Source organism: Onychostruthus taczanowskii, unplaced genomic scaffold (assembly GCF_017590055.1).
Source record: "Onychostruthus taczanowskii isolate IOZ18803 unplaced genomic scaffold, ASM1759005v1 scaffold28, whole genome shotgun sequence".
Classification (NCBI taxonomy): Eukaryota; Metazoa; Chordata; class Aves; order Passeriformes; family Passeridae; genus Onychostruthus; species Onychostruthus taczanowskii.
This window is the reverse complement of record NW_024500128.1, coordinates 7,223,943-7,247,231: the sequence shown is the minus strand read 5'-3', so window position 1 is coordinate 7,247,231 and position 23,289 is coordinate 7,223,943. Positions and strand designations below refer to the sequence as shown.

The 23,289-nt window shown below is 38.0% G+C and overlaps 1 protein-coding gene across 3 annotated transcripts; it reads left to right on the top strand.

The window, feature by feature from the left end:
• The first annotated feature begins 9 nt into the window (after positions 1–9).
• HERPUD2 (HERPUD family member 2) lies at positions 10–20,305 on the top strand. Of its 3 annotated transcripts, none has more exons than XM_041407785.1 (8): positions 11–457; positions 5,715–5,792; positions 9,179–9,292; positions 11,233–11,387; positions 16,909–17,031; positions 17,350–17,670; positions 18,878–18,965; positions 19,302–20,305. In XM_041407785.1, exons 1-8 carry the CDS (start codon positions 311–313, stop codon positions 19,461–19,463), a joined length of 1,188 nt encoding a protein of 395 aa, XP_041263719.1. In that variant the 5' UTR covers positions 11–310; the 3' UTR covers positions 19,464–20,305. The 3 variants fall into 3 exon arrangements, with proteins under 3 accessions (XP_041263721.1, XP_041263719.1, XP_041263718.1); XM_041407784.1 differs by having other exon boundaries at positions 12–457; positions 18,851–18,965; XM_041407787.1 differs by lacking the exon at positions 5,715–5,792 and having other exon boundaries at positions 10–457; positions 18,851–18,965.
• The last annotated feature ends 2,984 nt before the right edge of the window (positions 20,306–23,289 follow it).

Here is a 23,289-nt window from a genome sequence, read left to right as displayed (position 1 = left end):
GGGGCGGGGGCAGCGGCGGCGCCGCTTCCGGCCTCCATTTTACGCGGCGGCAGCGGCCGGAGGGGCTCGGCCCGGGCCCGTGCGTTCCGGGTGCCGCGTTGTTTCTTCTTCCTTGGGCGTGTTGGACGAGGTTGTGATATCCTGTGGCTGCGGTTCCCGGAGTGCCAGCACGGGGATGGGCTCCCCCAGCTCCCCTGGGAAGTTCGCCCCCGGCCGCTGAACCCGCCCGGAGCCCCCCAGAAGGTTCGAGGGTCGTGTCCCCCGAGAGGAGGAGGAGAGCGGGGCAGGGCCGGCCGGCCCCGCGGGCAGCATGGACCAGAGCGTGGTGGAGCACCCGGTGACCCTGATCATCAAGGCCCCCAACCAGAAATACACCGACCAGACCATCAGCTGCTTTCTGGAGTGGACTGTGGGCAAGCTGAAGTCCCACCTCTCCAAGGTGTACCCCAGTAAGCCGGTGAGTTGTTGGCCAGCCCTTTTCCCTCGCCTTGTCGGTAAGGCTGGCACTGCGGCGACTTGGGGACAGCCTTAAGCCTTGTTAAATAAACAAACAGGAGCCCTGCTGCCGAAGAGTGACCTGCGTGAAGGCGATGGCCGGCCCTTTGCTTTCAGGGAAGTTGGCCGTGTAACAAATATGAAGCTGCTCTTTTACGTCGTGTGAGAAGATCGCAGTGTAGCATCCTGAAAGGCGATATCGCTAAAGATGCTTACTAATGCTTCGCTTATCTTTATTTTTGGGAACTGAGATTTAGGTATCTCAGTTAACTGAATTTGAGACTGATTTTTGTAAATCTAAGAGCACTGGCTAAGAGTTCTGTCTCTTCTAAAGTACAAGTGATATACTTAGGGTTAACACGATCTAGGGAGTTCACTGAGGTGTGGAACAGATGGATGTTTGTTCATAAAATTATTTGAAATGATGTAGTTGAAAAGCCTCCAAAATTATCTTCTCTTTGAAAAGCCATTTTTCTTGCGAGTGTGCTGAAAATTCTGCTGTCAGGTGTTATACCAACTTGTATGACAGCTGTGATTGTATTTTGAAACTTAATACCTATCGCTTTTTTTGTTTCTGAGGGGAATACGGTTTATTTCTGATTTCCTCTTAAACTGTAAATGTGGCAGTTAAAAGGGACTATGAAAAAAGCATAGGCAATAGGTGATAATACTGTATATGTGTAGAACGGCAGTCGTGCAGAACAGTTTAAAAATTTGTTCCAGAGAACTGTATGAGAACTGCAGCAGCATGTGGGGCCTACAACTAGGCTTTAGAAAACACCAGAAGGTGGTGGCATTTATATTTTAAATTATTTTTCACCTAGTTCAGTAGAAGAATTACTGTCATTGTTGATTTTTTTTTTTGACATAGAAAAGTAAAATGGTTGCTTTGTCTCAAAAAGGGTTTCTGCCTCTTGGAGAAAGAAGAAGAAAAGCAGCCAACAACTTGGGCTGTGTCACTGGTACATTGACATCTGTTAAACAGTTGTGAAAGTTTGTGAATATAGTTGTTGCTGTGGGTAATTCTCTGTTGAAAGAGCCGGTCTGCTGTGGAAAACAAAAATACCACTCCAGCTGATTGCTACTTTGTCCTTCTCACTAGAATTTCCTCCAGTGACGTGTTTTGAAACACTAGTTTTCTTACTCATCCTGTGAATGATCCTGCTAAATTCAGCTCCTGAAAGGAAAGAACCGTAATGAACAAGAGGTTTTCATGTTACACTGTAGGCTTTAAACAGCAGTATAGTGTTACATTTCAGTTTCCTGAAAAAAATGTTTCTTCTGTTGAAAATAGATTCCTCAACATACCTCTCAGTATTACATGATTAGTTCAGCATACCCAGGTTTGTTCTGGGTTAAAGAATGGAGGAGTTTCTTTAATGAGAACTGTCTCAATAATTCCAATTTAATTTGGATTTGCTGTGCTTGCAGTTAAAGTAATAACTGAACACAGTATTTTTATTTCACAGGACCTTTCAAATTAAAGTAATAACATGGGAGAGGAGAAAGGTGTTTAATAGGATGGCTTCTATGTATAGTAAAATCAAAAAACATGTTTTTGGCTTGATATATTTTGTGTGGTACTGCTTTTTAAAATGTAAGTCCTTTTGCTCCTTTTTTTTTTTTTTTCTTTTTTTTCCTTTTAAACCACATCAGTGTTAAAAGCTTGATTTCTCTGTTCCCTCAATGTGATAGGTCCTGGAAATAATTTCTGTTACAATGCTATTTTAAGGTGGTGGGAATACAGCAGAGCACAGAGACTCTACAGGCCTTGGAGCGCTCTTGAAGGGTGTAAAATAGAACTCAGTTGCTGTCACTGCTGTACATAGTATTTTAAGTTTTCTGTGTGACTTGAACCTCGTTCTTTTATGTGCATCAGTAAATTATGATAACTTTAAGTGTCCTAATTAAATTTACAATTTCTTAAGCGTATTTAGAAAGTGAGGTGATTAGAATAGGCAAATGAAAATTTAGGTCTTGAGGCAATGTTGTTTGGGATTTTTCCAGATTAATTTGTGTAAATTACTTGCCTTAATACATACAAATTTCAAATACAGGCAGATTTAGATTGGTTTAGTTGTTATTAAAGTTGATATACTTTGCAAAGTAAGTACTTGAATAAGCTAAATAGGTTCAGAAGGGTGTTAAATTCTATTGGTGATTCTTAACTAAGATTCACGTTTGTCAATACTTTTGCTCCAGTTCTCACAGCTAGAGTACTGCAGTTAGTGTCCCTAAATGAAATACTTACGTAGAATAACACAAGGCTCTTGTAAAATCAGCCTGGGTGTCTCAGTCTGGCAGAGCCTACCTTCAGTGCATTAACTGCTGCATTGATTACACCCATGAAGAATAATTTAAAACTGCTATTTCTCATTTCCCATTTGCCTACAGTTCTAACTAGATGTGGTTGTCTGGATTTTTATTAGCTATGGAAGAATGGGAGAGAGGCTTATTGAACTAAAATAATACTTGTCTAGTAGCTGCAACTGTATAGCTCAGAGCCTGTGTTCCTACAGAACATTGCTACACTGTCTTAGGTTTGGTGTTTGGTAATGTGCTGGGCATAGCTAGTTTGGACTAAGCATTGCAAAAGAAGTTTTGCATGAAAAATGCAGGAAAAAATTCCAAACCAGTAGCTCTGGGGTTCTTAGTTTTGAATACATAGATTTTGGATTTTGATCTGCAAACTGTCTCCCATCTCATTCTAGGTTCTAGAATAATTTTTTCTCATGCCATGTGCTTTCTTCTGAAAATTGGGCTACTCTAATTATGTGGTTTGAGATGTTTTCCCATTACAGTTCAGTGTTTCAGCTAGCAGTGAGCATCCTGTCCTTGGAGCAGGAGGTGTGGTAGTGAAATTTCCTCTGGCAGAGGATGAGTTGAATGCCTTTTCCGTTTACTTTGGCATATATGTGAACTACTGTGTTTCCACATCTATTACCTCTTCTTCCATCTGCATTAAAAAAAAGTCCATTTCAGAATTGCAGGCTTTCAACCTGAGAATTGCAAGTAATAACCCTTTAGTTCTTGGGTAGTTGTTTAATTTATGGAGGGAGGACCATGGAGTTTAAGGCCTGGTCTTCCCCATTAAAGTACTCAACATATGTTTAACCTTTTCTTTTGTGGTTTTGTAGGGAGTTGAAATGCATTGAGAGGCTGTTTTAATCTTAGCAGTTTCACCTCTGTAACGTACTCATATGTAAAAGTAACTTGCATCTCGTTTGAGAGGATAGTTTAATTAGAGGGAGTGGAAGGTACATGAGGGCTGGTTCATGAGGTACTGAAGAGAACAATTGAAAGTGACCATATAGAAAGCTCCATTAGAGTGAGACAGGCAAAACAACATTATACTGCTGTGGTGGATGATGAGTTAAAAATTTGGAGTTTGAGGGGGTTTTGCTGTTGGGCTTTCCTTGTTTTAAGTGCTTATCTGTTCTTATTAATCTCCAGATAATCTGTCTCAGGACCCAGAAACAAGGATTCTTAAAATTTTTCTTCTGATTGCACTGGTCAGTCTAAAGCAACAAGTCTCCAATTTACAGGAAATTAAAGTTTTCTTTAATCTTGGTGCTTAAATTGTGATTTTTCAGTCCTTTCCCAAAAACAGAATGCAAGCTTGCACTCTGCTGGTAGCCTGTTTATGCTTGAAGGGAGCAACGAAATGGTATACCTCAAAAGAAGTTACTGACATGAGTCAGGCATTTTTTGTTGTTTTAAATGTAAATAAAAATAGTACAGCATTGTTGTTGTATTGCAGTATTTTATCAATTTGAGCTGCAAATAGTTCCCTGTGTTGGGAGAGACAAAAATACTGTCCGAGGCCACTAATTAAAAATGCAAAAAAGTGCAGAACAGTAGAGAAAATTACTGTTAAATAGAAATGATGAACAGTTCTGCACATTGTGGCAGGTTATTTTTTGAAAAAACATGTGTTTAATTATGAATGGCTAGTATGGCTTTGGGAAAAAAATTAAAGCTTCAGATTTACTGAGTACTTATTAATGTTATTTGCTTTGAGTATCTGTGTTTTGTTCCAGTGATGAGACCATTTTTTTCCAAGGGAAAAAAAAATCCTAAACGGTTTTGTAACATTTCTATTTTCTGCTAAATTATTTGGGATCTGTAGAAGGCTATTGCAAGGAAAAAAAAAAGTCAAAACTTCTGTGAAAGCTTTTCCTAATCACAGAGATCTGGGGCTCAGCTATTTTTCTTAGTATTAGCGTGAACAAGACTGCAGAGTGGGCAGCAGAAGGCTGGGATATGAAGAGGAGAGGTGTAAGGCTTGGTGTTTGCATGATGGAGAAATTCTTCAAATAGTTCATGCTGATAATGCATGTTTGTTCCACTAGTGTTAGACTAGATTTCTTTGTTTAGCATTTGTTTTGTTTTTCTTTATTTTGTTTGACCTAGTAAGCTCCTTGTTTTAGCATACTGGACATCTTACTGTAGGTAGGGACCTAAAATGTTTCCTTTAAAGTAATTCTGTTGTTATTTCTATTGTGTGGAATAGTCCAAAGTTACTAAAATATGAACACTATATGATTTGTTTAAAAAAAAAAGAAATAAAATCTTTGTTTACAATACTAGATTGTTTTAAACTGTGAAACTGTAAGAATAGGAAAAAAACTTAACCAAGTTGGATGGCTGTCACAAAAAAAAAGCTTTTGCTGATTCTTGCTTTTTAATGCTTTCCTTCTTGTTTTTTGTAATGATGTTGGTTTTGGTTTTGTGTCTTTTTGGTTTGGTTTTTTTCTGCAAGGGGTTTGAGGGCGGAGGCAAGGACTAATAACAGAAAGTCCTTGTTGAAAAAGACTGAAATTTGTGCTCTTCTGTGTATTTTAATTGGCATTCCATTGTTCTGCTAACTTTCTTTACCCCAGCCACTTCTCCATCTATATTTTCAGAAGGTGATTGGGACCAAGAGCAGGATAAAGAACAAATCACTGAAAGACAGGAATTCTTGAATGTACTGTAAAGTTTTCTTGACAAGCATTTACCCTTAAGTGTTGTTAATTTTTATGGCACTCTTGCTGAGTGTTTAATAGCATAATTCTTTTTCAGAATTAATTCATGAGTTGGACTTGTGAAGCTGCTGAAATGTTTTTAAGTCTGTCTGTTGGACTTAACATTTGCCGATGAGAAAATTCCTTTAATCTCCAGCTATATACCTGTGCAGCAGGAAAAAAGCTAAATTCCTTTCTTTGTCCCCATCCTAGTCTACAAAGGATCAGAGACTGGTGTATTCTGGCAGACTGCTTCCTGATCATCTGCAGCTGAAAGATGTTCTCAGAAAAGTAAGCTTTATATCAACACCATACAATATTTGATCAAACCCTGTTTTTTGGAAATAGGAATTTAGATTTGTGTTATTTAACCTAAAATTGTAATTGTTGTGTTGAGAGATGTAACCATATAATGTTGATATATTCTGGAAAATGTATTTTCAAGTAAGACTTGTGTGTGGGATTATGATACTTGTGGATTGAGGAGGTGTTTCCAGTTGGCGGGAGAGCAAGTAGGCTATGCTAAGTCCCAAGCAAGTGATATGTTGTATCATAGAATCATGGAATGATTGGTGTTGGAAGGGACCTTATAATCTTCTAAGTTACAGCTCTCCTGCTTTGGTCTGGGGCACCTTCCACTACACCTTCCATTGCTTAGAGCTCCAACCTGGCCTTGACAGCACTGTCACATAAATGGAATTATACAGCATATTTGTGTTCATTTGGGACATCATTTAAATTCTCAGAGAGGTTTAAATCCAGAATTTATGTCAAAAATGGCACTTGTATGAGCAGATAAACAGTCATATATTAATTATGGAGAACCAAGAATTCTCAGTTCCTGAATAATTTCCTGAGAAGGCTGTTTGTTTTCTTGGTTTTGATTTGACAGCTGTTAACCATTCCCGGTGATGTTTGAAACTTCATTGGTTCTTGCTCTTTTAATTTCATACTTTTAAAAAATTCTGTTGGTTCCTATTGGAACAAATAATGCTATTAGTCTAATTTTGGATTCTTCAGTCAACATTTACATCCCAGTTCTGAATATGTGTGACATCTCATGCAGGAACTCTTGAAATACATGCACTTGGTTTTCAAACTGGCTCAAATAACTTGGATTGATGATAGCAAGTAATAAGGACTTCATTAAGTTAGGGAAGTTCTTAAAAATGTGTAGAACAAAATATTTAGGGTAGATTATAAAGAACTTTTGTTTAAATTTTGATGGTGACAGGAAGCATGATGCATTGTGTTGAATTGTCTAAATTCTTTGTAAACAGCTCAGGATGAATCAATACCTGTTATTGGGGAAATGCCTTAGGTCCTTGTACAGTTTGTAATCCTATGAAATATATGAACTCCATAATATAGTACCTGGCTGTTGGTAAGGATAGTTTTCTGTAATGTATTGAGGTAAAAAATTATCTGCAGGCTACAAGAGTGTGTGGGTCACATTTTAAAATTTCTGTGGAGGAAAGTTTCCAAATGGGGATGGTGCTTTAGTGAAAGTGGGCACCAGAACTTCATTATTAAGATGGAGAAACAGATGCAGAGGAGTCTTGAATATTGCTTCAGCAGACTAACACTTAATAACCTTTATTCTGAAATAGATTTTATTAAATGGGATTAAACTTCTTACCAAAGAAAGTGTTTGCAGTTTACTATGTATAGGATTACTAGAAAATGGAAGCTGGACTATTGCAAACCAGTGTATGCCCTGTACCGCTTAAATGTTCAAGGAAATGCTTATAGAACTTATCTCAAAGCTTGGTTTTGCTTGCTAAGTACAAAATGAAATCCAAATTCCTTAAATTCACTTGGCCTACTTGCCACACACGGGCTTGAGAAAACAAGATTGCAAATTTTGTTTATATGCTAGAGGAGAAACTTTGTAACTAATGTTTTCCTTCACCATGCAGGGGCTGTGCTTGACTTCCAAGTATTGGCATAATACTTTAATGTCATAATGGCAGTTACAGGCCTTGGGTGTAGTTAAAGAAATTCAGTGAATTTGGAAACACACCAGTCTTAAGCACAAAGTTAGAAATTTGTGTTGGAAGAAGAGGAGTTTTTGTGCTAAAGCTTTTGAGAGCTTTTGGAAAAATATGATTAAATTCAGTCTCATTCTCTGCCAAAATCTTCCTACTGGATTATCTAAAAATTCCTAATATTATCTGAGGACTTAATAAATTGATGAGTCTAGCTGTGTGATACTTGCTCCTTGGTACTAACCAGTGTCATTTCACGGATACAAAATGCCTCAAGGCTGGAAGTTGTGACACTCTTCTAGCACAGTGGTGTCCAGCACCTTACATAGGAATAGAAGTATGTTACACATTGAATAAAGCTGTATGCTGCAGGCTAACCAGTGGTATGTCCAGCTTTGCTTGCCTTTCCCAGGGGCATAAATTCTTACCTAGGAAGAAAGTGATTAGTTAGGTTAAAGGCTTTTGACGTGGCCAAAGTGCTGATTACCTGTGTTCAGTGCTTTCTGATCCTTGCTCTCGCTGACTGGTAAGAAATTACACTCAGTGTAGCAGTGAGGCTGTGCTTGGGGTTAGAGGCCGGTTCATGGGGAGGAGTTTAAATGACTGAGTGTACATTGGTTATGCTAGCAGTAATGCACAGTGGTGTATAAAAGCATTTATCTAGTTTTCTCTATTCCTAAAGATCAAAACCATAAACATGTAAATGGCTGTTATAGCACATTTATATATAGGTTAAAAAAACCCCTCCAAATGCAGATTTTCTGAATGTCGTCTCATTAAAAATGGCAGCTTGCCTGCACCATGCTGATTTCAGAAGAGGATAGAGGGGTGTTTTTGTTGCTCCTCTTGTTTAAAATTTAGTTACTGAGGAAGCTGCCGTGTGCAATTTAGATATGCAGCCATAGCTGTTGTGTTGCTATGGCCATGTAAGGGAGTGTTTTAATTTGGTACAGTGAAATAGCTTCAGATTGAAGTTACGGCCTTCAGATTTGGGGTGAGCATGTTCCAGCAGAATTGGCATGGCCTTGCTACATAGCTTCAAGTGGTAGCATGCATTTGCTTCCTCATTTTCAAACATTAGGGAAACTCAAGCCCCACCTAGCACTTCGAATAGCATTCCATGAGCATGGATCTGCAGGGGCCCTTCAGTTGCATGTCAGGCTTGAGCCAAGCTTAGCTCAAGCCTAACATGCAGTGGTGAATGCAATGGCTGGTACGTTGTTCCTGTCTTGGTCTGCTTGTGGAATTCCATTGCCTACGTTGTTTATGTACCCTGATGTCTCTATTCAGTAATACTCTTCATAGACTTCAGTGCAAATGTAAGCATTCCTAACTTTAGGTAAACTGAGCCCTGTAAAAGGTTTGAGATTTTTCCAAAATAATAGTTGACATTTGCAATACACTTCCTCATGCTTTTCCTGGGGGTTCTTCCATTGGTTCTGCTATACTACAGTTTTAGGCAAAACTGGGATAAAGTCAATGTTCCATATGTTATTGTGGACAGCTTCTAAGACATTTGTGTGAAACAGTAGGATTCTCTTATTCTGGACTCAAGTGTTGCTTTATGGTCTCTTTTGTATGTTTCTTTAGTGCTTACAATTTTGAATTTTTGAAGACTTTTTTTTTTTTTTTTACTTGTAAGTTTCTCCAATGTTGTTGCTTTAGCTCTTCGATTTCTTTAATTTTTAGCAAGATGAATATCATATGGTTCACCTGGTATGTACATCTCGGACACCCCCAAGTTCTCCAAAACCCAGCACCAGTAGAGAAGGTCACGGAGCGTCAACCTCCAGCAGTAGCTCAGTGAGTTTTTCATACACAGGACATGAATTCCTTCTACTCTGAGTAAACTTGCCGTTAATTTATCTTTTAACTTTTTATATATATCTGTAAAATGGTGTGTTGAAAGTAGAGCGTGCCATACGAATTTGTACAATTAGCCTTGATTATTTAAGGATGTAATTTTATTTAAACAAAGATGACCTTTTTTCAAATTGTAATAGTTATGTTTATTAGATCATAAAGCACTACTTTTTCTAAGCTACTTTTTCTTTTTAACACTGTATTGAAAAGTACACTTTCCTTTCTCTCCATATCCCTGTATCTTAGGCAGAAATTGCAGCGTGTATTCAGAATTTTAGAACAACTAAGTTGAGATTTGTTTTGTGAAAATTTGAGAGACCAGTCAAAATATTGCCGTTGTCATGAAGGTGGAACTTGGCCAGGTTTTTTTTTCCTGTTTGACAGGAATTGGCCAGTATGAACTTGGGGCTAGTTGTAGTGTCTGTAAGGCAGACAACAGTAGGAAACGTTCATAACACTTTTATTAGTTAAATTGTTTACAGAACATGTTTGTTTATGGTGTTTTGAGCCTTCCCCTCCTCACACCCTTTGGTTGTATTGTGTTTTAAAAGCAGTTATGATTTCTGTTGAGAACTTGGTAGTTCTTTTTTTTTTCCAGAATCGGCAATGTCACTAACCAACCCTTGAAGGTTAGTCAGAAGGGGATATATGCAATACCAGCGTAGTTATGTTTCATCTGAGGTGTGTGGATTGTCAGCATACGGGAAATGCCCTTTGAAGCTGTCTTCATTCTGCTGTTGATAGGGCCAGTGTCAGGCTGCTGTGTGACAGTCAGAAATACGAGCAGTTTAAGCAATGGTGGAGAGGGGACTGTGGCTGCAACATCTTTTCAAAGGCTGTATTTATATTTCTGTTTAAAGTCAGCCTGCTTGGCAAGTGTTTTATTGCTGTGTGCATCAGTCATCAGTGTTGTATTTGAATGACTGTACTAATGACTGCTTGAAGCAGGCAGTTTGCAAAGTGCTAAGTTCATAATACTTTGGAGGAAACAGCCTAAACCCAAAGCTTGAAAGGCCTTTGTCCTTCTATTTCTTTTTTATTTTTATTCCTCCCCACCCCTGCTGTCTAGTGGTAAATTTTTCTTGTGTTCTTTGTGGTATGTCAAGTAATTGCACCTCTTCACTTCCTGAGTTGTCAAAGTTAAAGAGGATTTTTTACTAAGTAAACACTACAGTAATTCTTAGCAACAGGATTTGGGGATTTATTACAGCTGAAATAACGCATCTCTATGGCCCCATTGTAATCTTGGTATGGTGACAGTTTAGAAGCCAGGTATCAGAGGTCTGACATTAGTTGCAGGTGTGTTCCTTGGAGCCTGAGTAGTTCCTAGCTGTTTCCCTATTCTCATTGATAGCCTCCTTCCAGCAGTTGAGCGCAGCAATTTGGATTTGGCAGTTGGCACAGTGAAGAGGGTGAAGAGTAGAAGGGGTAACTAAAGATTAGGTTGGAGGAATGGTGTTTTAAGCCACTGTCTCTGAAGACAGTCATATCCTGAAGTTGCAGTTACTTCTGTTAACAATAGCCACTAGAATTGTTGTTCCTGCTAAATATTCTTTCAATTAAGTTTTAGTTTGCTTCAGCTTTTTGAAACTATGATTCTCAGTGACTTGTGGTTTTCTCTGGAAACTATCAAGTGTTGAGTCTTTCTGAAAAGTTCTTTTTTTTTTTTCCCCTCTTGCACCTGAGTGCAATTTTGAATTTCTGTTTTTACTACCACTTACCAGAACCACAGAAGAATAAAACCACAGAAGACTTACCCAGTGTTTACACTCTTATTAAAACTTGTGACAAAACATTAAAGCAAGTAGTTTTTTAAGACACAGTAGTAAATCTTATAACTGTGCCAAAGATCCACAACCTTGATTTTATTTATTTTTAAGAATTTAGAAAGTTCTGGATCAGCTGCTGCCTCACCCACAAACCAAGAAGCTTCTACGTCTTTGAACACTAGTGCAGATGGAGTGAGGCATCGTAATCTTCCACAAGCACACAGCAATCCCATGCCAAGCCACCAGTTCCCTTATTTAATGCAAGGGTAAGTGAGACTGAAGCAATCCTCACTCTTTGATACTCTTTACAGTGCTTTAAATGTTTAGTTGCAATTAAGTTTCTTTCACAGTCTGGAAAACCATTTGGCTAGTTCGCCTTGAAGCATAAGTTGCATTAGAAAAGTTTCCCTGTGAAAATTAGTGTTTTTAGCCAGGAGTCAGTCAGAGAGGAAGTGCACTTGGTGCTCCTCTTCAGGCTGATTTTTTAATATTTTTCTTTATGCTTCCTGCCCTCAATTTTCTTGGACAAGTGCAGCTTTAATATGTCTTATGGATGTAGTTAGTAATGTAACTGATAGAAATAATTACTTCTGGTTGTCTTTTCTGTCCTTTATTTTAGCAATCAGCACTAAATTCTTAGCAGAATATGATAGTTCTAGTTTTTTTTTTAACACATAAGAGATGTAATTCTTAATTTTTCCATGCTTGATTCAACCGTAGAAATTATATGCAGGTGTTTTGAGTACTTGTGTATCTACAACAGAATGTTTAAGGATTTTCATACATACTAGTGAAAGGTAACCAAATCTAGATCAGGTCTGTTATTACATAACTGTTAAAATTCTGTCCTTTTTTTGTGCTTAAAAAGCAGCTTTAGGAATTTTAACACATGTGACCTTAGCAGCTGCTTAAGCATGTTTTTGTTAATAGCAGTAGTAGTAAGTAGCTTTTTCCAAGGGGAAAACAGGAGGATGGTGTGTTCTGAGATGATACCTGTCATTTCTTCAGGGAGCACTTTCAAGTTTCCTTTCTGACAAGGTGTTCTCCCAGTACTGTATAGATTGTAGAAACCTACTTTGGAGAATGTTGAAACAAAAACGCCTAAAACATGAATGTGCTAACAGTAGCATTGCTTCTGTTGCTGGGAAGAAAATAGATGCCAAGAGCTGTTAAAACATAGTAGAATTTCAGTTTAATTTACATGCTCTCATTAGAGTTAACTTAGACTTTCCTCTTCTTGCTAGTTTTCTTCTTGAATTTGTTAATTTTTTTTTTTAATTATCTGAAATGTACTATTTGCTGGCAAGAATGGGCGGAGACTTATGTTATTCTGACTGAATGTGTCTTCAGTATGACGTGGTTATACTTGCCCTTCTAGCTAGGTGACACCAGGTTGACTGTCAAGACTGCTTTTGGTGTAATGTAAATTAATTCCAGAAGCAATTTATTGTGTTATTATAAAGTGTTGTGTGAATGATTAATCTGTAAGAAGTTTTAACATTTTTCCAATTAGCTTTTCACATAGACATATTCTGAGTGAGTTTTTGTCAAGTGTGGTGAACTGAATAGGCTGTGGACTTCAGAAAGACAGCAGAACCATTACTTAGTCTTTGGGCTGAATTAACTTGTGTCAGTTTGGGAGACATTGCTGTCTTGGAAAGAAGGAATAGCTTACATTAAAAATACTAAATCTGTGACTTGCTGTGTCTAGCATGTAATGTGGATTGAGAGGAGTGGATTTGTAGACTGAAAGAAGTGCTGAGAACTTGCCATGACTGTACATATTTCAGGGGTTTCAGTCCTACTTGGACTATTTCTAGCTTGGTTACCTGGAATTGGGTCTTGCTTGTGGTGCATTGGCAATGCACCCAAACCACATATTTCAATTTTGTGTAATCTAGAAGGAATCCAGATGGTGTTCCAAGAGCATTCTGTGTTGCAAACAGAATTGTAGTAAGAGCAAGTGACTGGAGGTTTCCAGGAGTGCATTCCTAATCTGAACAGAAATGCCAAAATAAACCTCAGTAATCCTAGGCCTTTTTTTCTTTTTTTTTTTTGGAAAGTATTTTAATGGAATGCTGTCAGAACTTGAAGTAGATCTTTGTAGACTGTTGGGTATTGGCTCTGCTCAACTTGAAATAATCTGTGCCCGGTGCCTGCTGGAGTCTGCTTGCTTCTTCAAGAACCCTTTTTAATGCTTCAGTAGTCTTTTCAGATGCATCTGATTTTGCTTTTAGGCACTGCTGCATATTCCAGCAGTAAGAAATGCCCTCTGTTTTTTTAGCTGTCACTTAAACATCATTTGAGGCAATGGGATCTAGCTTTAATGTAATTTATGTGCAGATCAAGACTTGCTAGAAAAATGAAGATTCATAGCTGAAATTGGTGTTACTTTGTTGATTTTTCTTTTATTTTCATGACTAAACAATTTTTATTCTAGCTGCCTAATGAAATATAGGCACTACTGATAGGGAAAGATCTTCAGGTGTTTGAATTTATGTAAGGGCAGTTTGCTTGGGTATTTTGCAATACTTGATTGACTTGTACAAATAAGTAGTGTGGATATTAGATGATTAAATTCCAGTTTTGGTGTTTTTTCAGCTCCTGGCTTAAAGCTGCAGTGTGAGAGTTGAACATACTTTGGGAAAACAGCGTTTAGTTCAGATTGTTGAAGTATTACAGGGAAAAAATTTGAAACCTTCTGTTACTTTTAAGCTTTTGCCAACGCTGTTTTTTAGAAATCCAACTGGAGGTTGGACTGGGGAAGTAGTTCATGTGTGCACCAAGTGATTCTTTAGTTGTGGGGAGCAAGCAGAGCATTGTCTGCTCCTGTGGACTTTGTTGGGGGTCAGGGTCTGTGCTGCACAGGTACCAACAGAGCACATGGGCTCAGCCCTGACAGGGTTCACATTTCAGACTGGAGAGCGCTTGGAAGCAGTAAACAGACAAGAGACATCAAGGCAGTGAAATAATTTGTCAAGTGTGGGTGGCCCATCTAGTGAAATGCTTTTGTATTGTGCACACAGTAATGTTTGAAAGCAAACAACAAAATGACATGCTGACAGCATGCAGTATATCCTGGCACATAAGTACATTGCTGCATCAGTCACCTTTGCTCCGTATTCTCTTCTGAGTAGCAGGTGTCGTAGCGGAGGATACTGAAATGCCACCTGAAGTTGATATCCCAAGCTTTTAAGTCTGAATAAAAATTCTTGTTTTTTTCACTAGTGGTGAACATTATCTTTGTGATAACCTTAGCTTCAAATTCAGTGCTGGTTAGTTCCTTGGGTGTCTTCCATAGACCAAAAGAAGTAGTTTTGTGCTTTTTAGCCATCATGAGGAGCACTATGTGTCTTTTTGGAATATTCTGAAGCTACCTCTACCATTTCAACTGTTTTCTGGCTTATCCAATTGTTCTTCTATTGTCTGCTCTGCTTTGTTCTCCAGTCTTGGAATGCCTGTACAGATCCTGTTTGCTTCTCTGTTCTTACACTGTTGTTGCTGTTCTTTTGAGATACTCTGCTTCCTGCCTCTTTCTCCCTCTCTTGGAAAAAGATGAGGAGAAAGTATTGTGGTACTTTACCTTTTCCTTGAACAGCAAGCTGCCTTGCTTTGCTGAGGAGGTCCTCTTCCTTTGTGGAGGTTCTTCTCACTGAAGTACATTGCTACAGTGTAAAGAGTTGTTTCTGAATTTCATAAGCTAACTTAATATTGTGGCATCTGTAATAGCTGTATAATTGACAACATCTGCCTCCATTTGATTTTTGAAGAGCAAAGAAAATACTGCTGTACTAGTTAGCATTCTAAGCCAGAAGCCAGTTGTAAGCCAGTCTACTTTTGTGCAATTAATGGAGCCAAGTCTTGAAAAATTAAGTCTTTCTTCTCAAAAAGTCATGTCTTCTAGAAAAGCTATTGGGGAAAAAAAATTAGAAACCACCACAATACTTGAATGTGAAAGAAATCATGTGAAAGAAAAGAGCATGACATAACTGGACTTCTGGGGTTTGTCTTGACTGGCTACTTAATCTACTATTAAGCTTTAAGACATCAAGCAAGCAGCTTTCAAAAGAGTTTGAAAGAAAGGCGAGGCTCAAATCCAGTAATATTTCTAAAAGATGTATCTGTGAGAGCAAGCTGTTAGCCTAAGGCCTCTCAACTTTTTTTGAGGTCAACATAGCAGTTACAAGGAAGAACCCTAAAATCTGTATGTGAGAAAAGGAAGTGGCAAATTCCTTCAGAACTCACCCAGGCAAGTTGAGTAGTACTGCTTTTTGGTGACTGAGGTGGAAGTGAGTGGTCCTGCCTGTTGAAAACCCCATCTGATACTGTACCTGCTTGAAATTGAGACACTGTTAAGTGATTTGTATCAGCACAGTACTTAATGACACTCATGTAGATTATTTGAATCATCTTTACATTTTGAGGTCAAATGTTTTGGGAATTTTGGAGGAGTCTTCTATCTCCAAGTGTATGTCAGTTCCAGGGATAGAAAAACACATTCTTTTAGCTTGCAACTGCAAATCATGATTGTTTTTCAACAGTAGCTCCATGGCATTGCTGTTTCAACACATTAATTATGCATAAATAGCATGAGCAGGGCTACTAGTTAACCCTTTCAATATTTGAAATAAACCTTGAATAATGCCTGTGACTGTCTCAGTTTGCGTTTGGTATCAGGAAAGTACTTTTACCTTTTTTTTTTTTTTTCCCTAAACTGTTGCCAAAACAGGTTATGGCTAAATGCAAACACAACAGTTTTAGCAGAGGTCATGGAGTTGCATGGCAGGTTCTTGTCCAGAATTACAGTGCAATACTTATTCATGTGTAACATGGAAAAAAGATTTTATTGTCTTCCTCCCATCTTTCTTTCTGGGCATGTCGTGTATATCTGAATGCCTGGTAGACTAATGAAATCTCTTGGTGATATCTTTGCAGGGAGTGCCTTACTTAGGGAACAGGTGTAGTCTGCAGTACAATTACAGCAGTCTCAGCTTTTGCTACCTGCAGTCTGAATAAACTTTTCTTCATGCTTTATACTCTCATGCTGTCCTGAAAGATGTCCTGGTTTACTACAGTTCACTACATCAAAATCTTTTGGGAAAGAGTTGGAAATCTTGCCAAAACATGCTATATGCTCTAGGAGGTAAGAGAGGATAAGAAGTCTAATAGCAGACAAAACCAAACATAAAACTTATGTACAGGAGTTTTCTCTCTTGCATGTGAATCAGAATCACATATGCTCAAAATATTGAAGGGGGGGAAGTAATCCTTTACAATGTTCTTAGTTGCAGTCTTCAGAAGCTGTGTCTGAAAGAGTAGTTTGTTATCTTTGCTTGTGTTATTTCTTCAGGTCTCTGATTACAGTGATATTTCAGGTATTGCTTCTAAAAGAAAGCTATAGAAGATAGTAAGTTTTCCCTTTAGACCTCCTGTAGACCTTTTAGGATGACCTCTGAAATTGAAAGGAATGGTATGAAAGAATTTCTGCAGTTAGCACAGTCTTGAAAAATTTCCAGCATTGTTTTGTCCTAGAGATGCAACTAGTGACATACTAAGTAAAAAACCAAATCATCTTTCTATGAAAATAACTTTGCTTATTCATTTATTTTTTGAAAATGTCGTGCTTTTTTGGAATGGGTTGGATCATCTCACTATATGTTATTTCAGTGTGTTATTTTAGGGGAACAAATGAGAGGAGAAATGCTACTTTAATTGTTTTTTAATACTAGCACACTTTTTAAATGTCACAATTCAGAGCTGAATGTTTTCCTTTAAATTGTTTTCTAGCAACATAGGCAACCAGTTTCCAGGCCAAGGTGCTCCTGCTGGATTTTCTATGTATCCTGCATTCAGTCCCTTACAGATGATATGGTGGCAACAGATGTATGTACGTCAGTACTACATGCAATAGTAAGTCTGCATTATCTTAGTACTGAGCTACACTAGTGAGAAGAATATATTAAGTGCTTTTTTCACCATCAAAATGTCAGTGTTTATTTTGTCTAGCTCTGTTTTATACTCTGTTTGATACTGGACTTAGTTTTGTCCAGCAAATTATGAAATCTAGTCTTGGACTAGAATTAAATTAATGTCTTAGTAAATAATACTCTAAGGGAAAGATGCAGTTTGTTTTGACATGTATTACATCTGGTACTGTAGCAAAGAAGACAAGCTTAGTAATTATGGTACATGTTTTTTGACAAACCAGGTTTATGTTTAAATTTTTAGCCAAGCTGCTGTTTCAGCCCAAGTGACTTCCAGCACTGAGCCAGCGAGATCTGCAGTTGCCCAGGCTCCAAATTCAGAACACGCTCCTGCAAATGAGCCTGCAGCAGTGCCAAATGTAGCCCAGGAAAACAGGCCTGTAAACCAAAATGTTCAGATGAATGCACAGGGTGGCCCAGTAGTGAATGAAGAGGACTTCAACCGGGACTGGCTGGACTGGATGTACACGTTCTCTAGAGCAGCAATTCTTCTGAGCATTGTATACTTCTATTCTTCTTTCAGTCGGTTTGTCATGGTAATGGGAGCCATGCTGCTGGTTTATTTGTGAGTACAACAGCTGAGTTTAGCTGCAGATCTGAGATGTGGAGTATGGTGCTGATGTTTATTCCATTTAAAATACAAAATTATCCACGTGCAAAAATTTACACACTGCTCCTTTGCAGTAGGATGTGTCCGTTAAAAAAATGAATTTAAAGAAGTAGAGAAATGGATGTGAAGAAAGTAATTCTCAAAATGTTTTTACACTGAGTTGGATACCTCTTACATCTGAAACACAATGTTCTTACATATTGGTGATATTAATTGATCATATTGTTGAAATGTAGCATTTTGGAATGAAAATTTAGAAAGCAGTGGTGTGAGGGGAGGAAGCTCATAGTTCAAGCATATACTTGCATAAACTTACTGCTTGGTTATGAAATTGCAGAGCAAAGCTCATATATATTTCCAAAATAACGTATGGAGTGTGTGCAGTAAGTTTTCTTAGGCAGAATTAAGGTAGTGGTACTATAATAGTGGGGTACCAGATCTGGTAGAATTACAGAGATATAAAAATTTTTTAACTACATGTCATAAAGACCCAAGCACGTTCTGTGTTTATTTGAGAAATACCAGTACTGTTGTCATCGCTTCCTTTTGCATATGACGATACCTTAATGATGTAAATAGAAGTGGAAAACAGAAGTAATACTTGGTATTTTGGACTGATGTCATTCACTGAGAGTTTCTTTACATTGTAGTCTCAGTCCTAACTAGGACTGTTCTTTCATACACCTAAAGTAATTGAAATCAGAATATTGATACTTAGAAACGTAGGAGAGGCTTGTTTTATTTACAGTGGTGATGTGGTTCAAGCATTAGCTGAAGTTTAAATTGCTCTTTTCCACAGCAAATTAAATTTAAACTAAGAAAATGAAGGATGACTTTGAAAACTTGCTTAACTTCAGTACTTAAAAATGGGGAGGAGACCCATATTCTACATATTTAATCACCTAATTGTGGTACATTATTTGTTTTCTGGAACTGAGTGCTGTGAACAGCAAGACCTTGATGCAGACATTGAAGAATAGCCATTCAGTCTAGAAGGATGAAATACAGAAAAATAGATGTAACCTCATTCATTTGAAAATACTTACAGAATTTGCTGCAGTAGTTAGCTGTAGAAGAAAAATCTTTTTGTTCCTTTCAAAAGAGAGGTTTTCAACTGTTCCGCTTTCTTACATAGACACCAAGCTGGATGGTTTCCCTTTAGGCAAGAGGGAGGCCAACAACAGGCAGCCAATAATGCAGAAGTGAACCGTGATGGCCAACATGCAAATAATCCTGATCTTGAAGAGATGGTGAGTAAGGGCAGACATGTCTTTTGAGACTCCTATGTATTATATTGTAAAGTATGCTGTGGTGCCTGCACAGAAAGCCAGCTTTTGTGGAATGGAGTTGGTTTAACCAGAAGGCTTTCAGCATTGTCTTCAGGTTGTGCCTGCTGCTTAAATTCTTTATTTCTCCAGTCTGACAATTACTCATTGTCTCTACTGCAGTCACAGACTTTCTTCATGCTAGTTACTTCAGGAAGTTGTTCTGAGTGAAGTCACTTAATGTAGGAAGATACTGCTGGTTACCTTGTGTCAGAATTCTGAAAAGAAGCAGTTGAATTGCTTCAATTTCTGTTTTTAAAGGAGCGACTTATGGATGATGGGATTGATGAAGACAACGGAGAAGATGCAGGTGAAGATGGCAATACAGAGCAGCAGCCTGGATTCATGGCTTCTGCTTGGTCCTTTATCACAACCTTCTTCACATCACTGATCCCTGAAGGGCCTCCACAGGTTGGCAATTAAAGTGGAAAAGGAACTGTATCAGGCAGCCTCAGTAGCCATATGTAGAAGTGGAGCAGATCCTAGAGAGTGTTCTAAATACAGTGCAATTTCTGAAAATTTATAATGTTATCTTTTTGATCATGGTGTACAAAAATGTGTATTTTTTTTCTTTTGGCTTTCTCATGCATTGAATATTTTAAGCACAAGTGGACTACTAAATGCTTTCTTTAAGATTCTTCTTTTTCTGAAGAATAAAATGTAAAGATATTGGTCTTCCATGTTTTGTTTTAATTTCAAATGTGTGTTACTCTGAGGCAAAGAGCTTGTATGTAATCTGCACCGTTACCTCTTTAAAGAGCTGTTAAAAGTATCAATGTTGACAGACCTTTCCAAATGCTCTCTATTTACCTGAATAATGAATCTTGTGTTTGATGCAGGTATGAATTCTCACATGGGATTTGGAACTTATATAATTCCTGAGAGAATGCAGTTAACACAAGGGTTACTTGTTAATGGCATGTTAGCTTCATGTCAGAATGTAGTAAGCTTCTTCATTTAAAAATCTCTCAGCTTTTTTTCTTGAGACTGTACTGACATTCATTAAAGTTGGAGGTACTTGACAGCTCTTCAAAGACAATTGGCAGTGATGGGATAAACCTTAAATGTTTGATACATACAATACTTTTTAAGGAGAATATAGCTGTGCTGGGGCAAAACATGTACATTACGTTTTTTAATAAAAGCTGTTATGGTAACTCTTTTGGATGTTTATATGCATATTTGAATGCAAATGGCTAAATTGTGCCTCCTTAAGGATGAGGATATGATAAATTTGAGAGTGTAATAAAGTTATCATGGTGGCATTACTGACATTGACTGAAGTGATGTGTTTATAGCAGCATCTATACAGTTATGAGTATGCTCTCAACGGCAGACTCTCTGTATTCTTTAACTTCATTAACCTAATTAAAACTGAGAAAAAGAAAATGGTACATGAGAGAGTAGCAGTGTGCTATGTCAGGTTTTTGGTTGCTTTCCTTAATCATAGTCAAGAAGGTACATTTGATTTTGTTCTTAATTCTGGAGTTATCATATACTCTCTAACTTAAAAATGTCTGCAAAGATTCTGTTACACTACCACCAAAGTAAAACCTGTTTGACTTCAAGTACAGGGCAAAGCTCTTGAATATTCTGAATGAGTGATAAATAGGGATTTATTTTTCACTTGCTTTTGTTAAACTGCTATACTGCAAAGTTTTAAACCCAAAGAAAACCTTTTAAGTTTCACAAGTTTGTCAGAGGAGAAATAGAAATGTAAGTCTTAAAAGCATCAGTTATGTTATTTGCTGTATAGGTAGCAATGATAAATAAGTCATTTTTAACTATGATGTTTTCTTCTCAGTTTTACTACAGTAAGCTGCTCTCAGTTTAGGTTCTTTACTAGATGTACATAAAATGGGTAGACCTTGTCCATGAAACGTTACCTTTTTTAGTTTGGCAGATGGATCTAATTTGACTAATATTTAAGACGTGCTACAAAAACTTATGTTTTTAAAAGAGTGTCACAAGTGTCTTGTATGTAATAGGCCTTACTTCTTACATCGAAGAAGTGTCATCTGTTTGACATGTGTGTTCTCCCTCTCACTCTTACCAAAGTTTTTTTTTACTATTTTTCTTTTTGTCCTTGTGTTAGCATACCTGTAAGCTGTGCAGTTATGACATTAGAACCTGATGGTATCCAGCTGTCAGCAGCCATTTGTTGCTTCTTACTGATGTTATTCAGGTTGGTTTGTTTTCCATGCTGTAGGAAGCAGCTGATGTTAGCAGACTAGATTAAAAAAGCTGCTCACATGCTGTTACCTATGCTGTTATGCTAAAAGGTGTAGACTTGTCACTGCTGATCTGTATTTAGACAAGGATAAATGTGAAAGGTTTCACAAGGTTGAAATAGTGAATTGAGAGATTCTGGCAGCTGGTTGGACATTGAGGGAGATGTTCTGCGAGCTTTAACCAGAACACAGCTGAAGTGATGCATCACAGAGGCCACACTTCCATAAGATCATTAAATCTCCCAGCTTGCACAATTTACCAAGATACAAGTATGGAAGAGCAAAAATATGGTTATTGAGAAAAGTGAGTGAGAAATAACAATGAGATAGGAAGCATTACCAAAGAGTTGGAGGCAGAGGAAAGCTACTGGCAGAAGCAAAAATAAGGTTGTGATCGTGGGTAAATACAAAGCAAGCGTTGAAAAGCAGATTGAGGTAAGAAAGGTACAGTTTTTAGAAAAGGAAAGAACATGGTGAAAATTAGTCAGACAAGGTTGTTGCATGTTTCTCTGAGCAATTTGCGTATAGAATTGAATAGCATATCAAGTATAACAGTTGATGATGGAAGAGAAATTAGAACCCTAAGAAAACTGTTGCTTTTTCTTAGTATATCCTTGTAGAAACTGTTTAATAACAAGTCAAAACACAGGTGTGTAGTGCATGGTTCTAGGCAAAGCTAGATGCAGAACTGTATTACATGTGTGGCATGAAATGTATCGAAAGGCGTGAGGATTAAAGCATCAGAGGATGTGCTCTAGTTGACCTGTAAATTGTGCACTTTTATAACTTCGCATATGGAAAAGTGATTAAAATTGATTCTCTCCTTTACCTTGCAGGAAGACCTGAAATGACAGAAGCATTTAGATTCCTCTAAATGGAGATTAACAGTTGTCGGGGTCCGCTGTTATGTGTCTCTGCCCCGACACAGGGAAAGGTGGTTCTGGGCTGCCGCGATTGCGAAGGATGAGTCTGGACTCTCAAATTCTCGGTCTTTAGTTCTGTTTATTATCTCTTATCTACAAAGTTTTCTCTTTGCCCAGCCGAGGTCCGCTCAGCAGGACAGTCGAGTGCACTCTCCCTCGCCCACAGGGCGGTTGTGTCTTTTATAGTAAAAATTACGTGTGACATATTTATTTTTATTTCCCAATACTATTCATCCTTATAGACAAGTGCACTTTCACTATGAACCAATCTCCAAGTGCCAACATCACCACACAAAATGGAAGACATGAAGAAGAAAGAAGAACACAGGACCACGCCCTGAATCCTCCATCTTGCCTTCATGACCCCCCTGTACCTATTTTTCTAAAATTTATATTTCCCTCCATAAAGGTATCATTCACACCCAAGAAGTTCTCATTTCCTCCGTCACAGGTTCTTCTCCTTTTGATGGATCGAAATCCAACCACCAAACCCTTTTGGCATCATTCCAGGGTTTCCGAGCCCCCCAGGGGCTCCCCTGGTGTCTCTGCACATCCACAGTGATGTGCTGAGATCCCACAAACAGTGAATCTGTGGCATTATGTGCAATACCTTCATGGTGTGTTAATGTAAGACTCATATCAGAAATAGATACAAGTGAAGCACATTCCCTCCATAGTACTTCTGCTGCAAAGACACATTTCACATCAGCAGTGCTGATGGAGCAGGTGTATGACGAGAGCAACACACAGCCATTTCTTCTTTCTAGTATGATTTCTTAATACTGTACTTCGAAAAATACTTTGCAACTCCTGTGTATCCATACATAGGTGTGCATTGATTTCTAAAGCCCAGCTTACATGGAGTTTAGCAGTGCTACTGTTGGCTTAACAAGTTACAGTTTAACCCTAGTGGGCAACTGTACTATGCAGCTGCTTGTTTCCTTCCCCCTTTCTTCCCTCCCTTGTGGAATGGAGAGGAGAATCAGGAAAAAAAGTAAAACTCATGGGGTGAGATAAGAGCAGTCTAATAATTGAGATAAATTGAAATACAATGGTAATACTAATAATTGTAGTAAAAAGGGTACAGAGAAAACC